A 5,690-nucleotide genomic window follows, 5' to 3' on the forward strand; every position below is an offset into this window, starting at 1 on the left:
TTTTTTAAGGTTAAAATTTATAAATTATAGTCTAATATTTAATTAAGATATAAAAACAATTTTTTTTTTGTGATATATCAAAATAATCGTCGAGATTTAATTTTTGTAGTATGATTTAATTATAGTTTTTATTTTTATAAGGAATATGATATTCATGCAATACTTATTCCAAGTTAGGCCCAATTATGCAGCCCACCCAAGAACTTTCAGCTCGATCAGAATTTAGAGGTATAGGCTAGTTTTTTGTAACGCATCGACGTCGTTTAAAGCGTCGAATATCCATTTCAAACGACATGTCATTTTGGCTTCCTTCGTTGCAGAGACAAACTCCACCGGAAACGACAACTAGAACGTCTACACGAGTCCCACATGGACATGGAGAGTCTCCATTTCAGATCTTGCGTCGCTTTAGCTCTAGCTTTTTGATCCATCCCGAATTAAAGTTCCCTAATTGTTCGCAGATATTTTTCACCTCTGTCGATTCAAGACGAGAAGATAAATGTATCAGTGGCGGAAATTTGAGTTCTTCGAGGAGAAATATGGGGGAAAGAGCAAGATTCCTGATGATGTTACTGGAAAGATCGAGTGCTGCTCCAGCGGCAGAGGGAAAGTGGTTATCGGTTGTGACGATGGCAACGTCAGCTTACTCGATCGAGGCCTTAACTTCAATTTTACCTTTCCAGCTCACTCCTCCTCCGTCCTCTTTCTCCAGCAGCTTAAAGTATGCTCTCTCTCTCTTTTATCTAAACGGGATAGAAATTTAGATTAAAGAATTTCAATCTTGATGCTACTTTAGGTCTTCATTTTCATTATTCGTGAAAAATCATCCCCCTTCCTTGTTTCCCTGCGTCCATTGATTGAGAGTTGTCCCAGAAATCCATATGAAAGAACAATGAACTTGAAACAGCTAATCGAACAATGAAACCAAGTGAGAATTAGTATTGAAGAGATAGAAACTAATGTTTTTCTGCTAAAATTTGAGAAATACCTGACTAAAGGACTAGAAGCATTGATGAAATGACTTGCATTTTGTGGATGGGGTTAGTTTACTGATTAAAATGTCATTTATGCCCCATTGGCCTCAACATATCTACTTCTAATGTTTACTTTTGGTGAATTTTACGTTTCTGATTTCCAAAGTTTCCTATTTGAGACTTTAAACATATAATCTGAGTCTCCAGTTTCAGTCTGAATTGCATTTGTATTATCAAGCATCCACTTAAGCCAAGATTGTGGTTTGAATTTTTATTTAAATTCTTTTTTCTTGTGGGACAAATCAGCAACGCAACTTCCTTGTGACTGTTGGGGAGGATGAACAAATAGCTCCACAGCAATCTGCCATGTGCCTCAAGGTTTTTGACCTTGATAAAAGACAGGCAGAGGGAACAAGCTCTATCATACCAGATTGTATTGGAATTTTGAGAATATTTACCAATCAATTTCCTCAAGCAAAGGTAGCTACTCTTCAGTTTCTATTTCTTTCACATGCTTTGCTCCTGTACTAATCGCTTTATGTCACCACAAGGGCTCACATAACATATGCAAAAACCTTTGCTTGTCCTTGGATAAATATTGAAATCATGCTGTGCTGCAGATTACATCATTTTTAGTACTGGAGGAAGCACCTCCAATACTGCTTATAGCTATTGGGTTAGACAATGGTTGTATTTACTGCATCAAAGGGGATATTGCCAGGGAACGTATTACACGCTTCAAGCTTGAAGTGGACAATGGATCAGACAAAAGTCATTCATCTGTTACAGGTCTTGGTTTCAGAGTGGACGGTCAAGCCCTTCAGTTATTTGCTGTAACTCCTAATTCTGTGAGTTTATTTGGCTTGCATAATCAACCGCCCAAACGGCACACCTTAGATCAGATAGGAAGCAATGCCAATAGTGTGGCAATGAGTGATCGCTCAGTAAGTAGCCTGCAAATCCTTCATGTTTCACATTTTACTTTTCTTATCATTTCTTGAAAGTGTTCTGTTTGGTTTCTATGTGTTATTATTAGGAGTTAATAATAGGCCGGCCAGAAGCTGTGTACTTTTATGAGGTTGATGGGCGTGGTCCTTGTTGGGCGTTTGAAGGAGAGAAGAAATTCCTTGGTTGGTTTCGTGGTTACCTCTTATGTGTTATTGCTGATCAAAGAAGTGGAAAAGACACGTTCAATATTTATGACCTAAAAAACCGTTTAATAGCCCATAGTCTAGTGGTTAAGGAAATTTCTCACATGCTTTCAGAATGGGGAAACATAATACTTATACTGAATGACAAATCAGCTTTGTGTATTGGGGAGAAAGATATGGAAAGCAAGCTGGATATGCTCTTCAAGAAAAATCTTTATACTGTGGCTATAAATCTTGTTCAAAGTCAGCAAGCTGATGCTGCTGCTACAGCAGAAGTGCTAAGAAAATATGGAGATCATCTATATAGCAAACAGGACTATGACGAGGCTATGGCCCAATACATAAATACTATTGGTCACCTAGAACCATCATATGTGATACAGAAGTTTCTCGATGCACAAAGGATATACAACCTTACAAATTACTTGGAAAATTTACATGAGAAAGGGCTTGCCTCTAAGGATCATACTACCCTTCTCTTAAACTGCTATACCAAATTAAAAGATGTTGACAAGTTAAATGTCTTCATTAAAAGTGAGGATGGGTTTGGGGAACATAAGTTTGATGTGGAGACTGCGATAAGGGTCTGCCGAGCTGCCAATTACCATGAGCATGCAATGTATGTTGCTAAGAAGGCTGGGAGGCATGAATTGTATTTAAAGATTTTACTTGAAGACCTTGGCAGATATGATGAAGCCTTGCAGTATATTTCTAGTCTTGAACCTAGTCAGGCTGGTGTTACTGTAAAGGAATATGGTAAAATTCTCCTAGAGCACAAGCCAGTTCAGACAATTGATATACTCATGAGGCTCTGTACTGATGATGACGAATCAGCAAAGAGAGGATCTTCAAGTGGTGCATACTTGTCTATGCTGCCATCACCTGTTGATTTTCTCAACATTTTCATCCATTACCCACAGGCTCTTATGAATTTTCTTGAGAAATATACTGATAAGGTCAAGGACTCTCCTGCTCAGGTTGAGATTCACAATACTCTCTTGGAGTTATACCTGTCAAATGATTTGAACTTCCCATCAATGTCACAAGCTACAAATGGTATTGATCTTTCTCTCAAAGCTAACTTAGGAGTACCTAGGAAAGCAACAGCAGAATCCAGTGGAAAAGTAATTGTTGATCACAGAGATACATACAATGGAAAAGATTGTACAGAAAGACGAGAGAAAGGACTATCTCTGCTCAAGAGCGCATGGCCATCTGATCAAGAGCATCCCCTTTATGATGTTGATCTTGCTATAATTCTTTGTGAAATGAATGCCTTTAAAAAAGGGATACTGTATCTCTATGAGAAGATGAAACATTATAAAGAGGTTATTGCATGCTACATGCAGGCCCATGATCATGAGGGTTTAATTGGGTGCTGCAAAAGGCTTGGGGATTCAGGTAAAGGAGGTGATCCAACTCTTTGGGCTGATCTGCTGAAATATTTTGGGGAACTTGGTGAAGATTGCTCCAAAGAAGTGAAGGAAGTTCTGACTTATATAGAACGGGATGACATCTTGCCTCCTATAATTGTTCTTCAGACCCTTTCCAGAAATCCATGTCTCACCCTCTCTGTCATTAAGGATTATATAGCTCGGAAACTTGAACAGGAATCAAAGCTGATTGAAGAGGATCGGCGAGAAATTGAGAAGTATCAGGTAATGATGTTCTTTCTCTTTCAGCATATTCATTTTACCTTATAATAATGTCAATACCTTGTAAAGAGTAGAGATAGAATAGATACTCTTAGTGACCTCAATTGTTTGTTTACTTGTGTGAATCAATTTCACATGTGTGTTTTGCTTTCTCACTGGGAATATATATAAAATAATTGTCAGTATTGAGGCATTAATCAAATTGCATAATTGCCAATTACATTGAACAGATCAAAATTGGTTAACTTGTTCTTGCTTCACACTCAGGTTGAATATATGTTTTCTGCATTCCTCAAAGAGGTAACGAAACCGTGGAAATAAGAAATAACTCAGTGTCTTGCAATTGTGCAGGAAAATACATTGGCAATGAGAAAAGAAATTCAAGATCTTAGGACTAATGCAAGGATATTTCAGCTCAGCAAGTGTACTGCCTGCACTTTTACCCTTGATCTTCCTGCTGTGCATTTCATGTGCATGCATTCATTCCACCAGCGTTGCCTTGGAGATAACGAAAAAGAATGTCCTGAGTGTGCCCCTGAATATAGGTCTGTTCTCGAAATGAAGAGAAGTCTGGAGCAGAATTCCAAAGATCAAGATCAGTTTTTTCATCAAGTCAAGAATTCCAAGGATGGTTTTTCAGTGATAGCTGAGTATTTTGGAAAAGGAATTATTAGCAAAACCAGTAATGGCTCCGCGCAACAGGTAATGGGAGCACATCTTGAAGCAGCGGATGGATTTTGAGGTCTTTTGGCTGTTAGTGATTGCTTGTTACTAATCTTATGCATTACTTGGCAACTTTCCGGTGAATCACCGAATCATATTTCGAAACAATTTTGAGCTGTGGTAGGACTTATCTACTGCTATTGTTCTTTTCATAAGGGAGTACACTTTAGCCAGGTTTGTTTCTGCCAATTGATTTATCTGTCCAAGAAAGACATTGTGATTTTCCACCGGGAGACATGTCCATTAAGAGATGCATATCCTGAGAAGAGGAGCGTCAGATTGAGGATAATATGTCCATAGTTGGTGCCAAAGTTTTTTCTCCTAAATAATGTTGCTTGATTTCTCTTCTCTGAACATAAAGTTTCATTGTGTGTGTTTCTTCTTTTTGATGTGTTCATGGGGAAGTCATTTCCTTTCTGTTTGAGGTTTGCCAGGTTTGTGATTGTTACAAGTTTTGTATAGCTAATATTGGACTGTACTAATAATACATTTGAGTAGGTCAGTTTCAGATCATAAATTGAGCTACCTAGTTTGCAAAATGTTCCTGCAATTTTCATTGATTTATTTGGGGATTAATATTCTATTCTATTTAGCACAATATCTGGTTCTGGTATTTTGCAATTTCGTATCTGGTATTTAAATGTCATCGCCTACCTTGTGTAATTATCTTTAATATGCAATGTCTATTCTGCATTTTGAAAACATGTTTTCCACTTGAGTAGGTATCTATCTGTCAACACCGATGTGTTTGTTTTTAGTTTTCAGTTATGGGTGGAATCTAATCACTAAAATTTCAAAATTCAAAATTTTGCTTGATACATGATTGTGGACTCTAAAATTCAATTTACATTTATGTACTGAAAATTAGATTAATAATTTGGTCAAAGATTTAGGTATAAAAGTAAAGCTTTAGTCTTTTAATCATTTAAGTTAATTTTATCTTTTATCTTTTCTTCATTTGTAAAAGAAGCTACCAAATCCAATAATGTTGTCTAGTCTGGCACGTGGGTTGTCGAGGCATGTATTAGTACAAAATTAGGAACAAAACAATGAGTGGAGTTGCATAATATTGAAAAGAAATTAAGTAGAAGAAGAAGCCTTGATGGAAGCTTGGAGCTTTTTGAGGGTCTTCCTAGAGATTAATAACAGAAGAAAGATGAATCAAGATTAAAATGACATATTGCGCC

The 5,690-nt window shown here is 37.1% G+C and overlaps 1 protein-coding gene across 1 annotated transcript; it reads left to right on the forward strand.

Annotated features, from left to right (window-relative positions):
• Positions 1-311: 311 nt before the first annotated feature.
• On the forward strand, positions 312-5,084 carry LOC136229091 (vacuolar protein-sorting-associated protein 11 homolog). The gene is made up of 5 exons (XM_066017658.1): positions 312-721; positions 1,281-1,454; positions 1,595-1,918; positions 2,011-3,783; positions 4,132-5,084. Exons 1-5 carry the CDS (start codon positions 500-502, stop codon positions 4,519-4,521), a joined length of 2,883 nt encoding a protein of 960 aa, XP_065873730.1. The 5' UTR covers positions 312-499; the 3' UTR covers positions 4,522-5,084.
• The last annotated feature ends 606 nt before the right edge of the window (positions 5,085-5,690 follow it).

This window comes from Euphorbia lathyris, chromosome 5, assembly GCF_963576675.1.
Source record: "Euphorbia lathyris chromosome 5, ddEupLath1.1, whole genome shotgun sequence".
In the NCBI taxonomy this organism is placed as follows: Eukaryota; Viridiplantae; Streptophyta; class Magnoliopsida; order Malpighiales; family Euphorbiaceae; genus Euphorbia; species Euphorbia lathyris.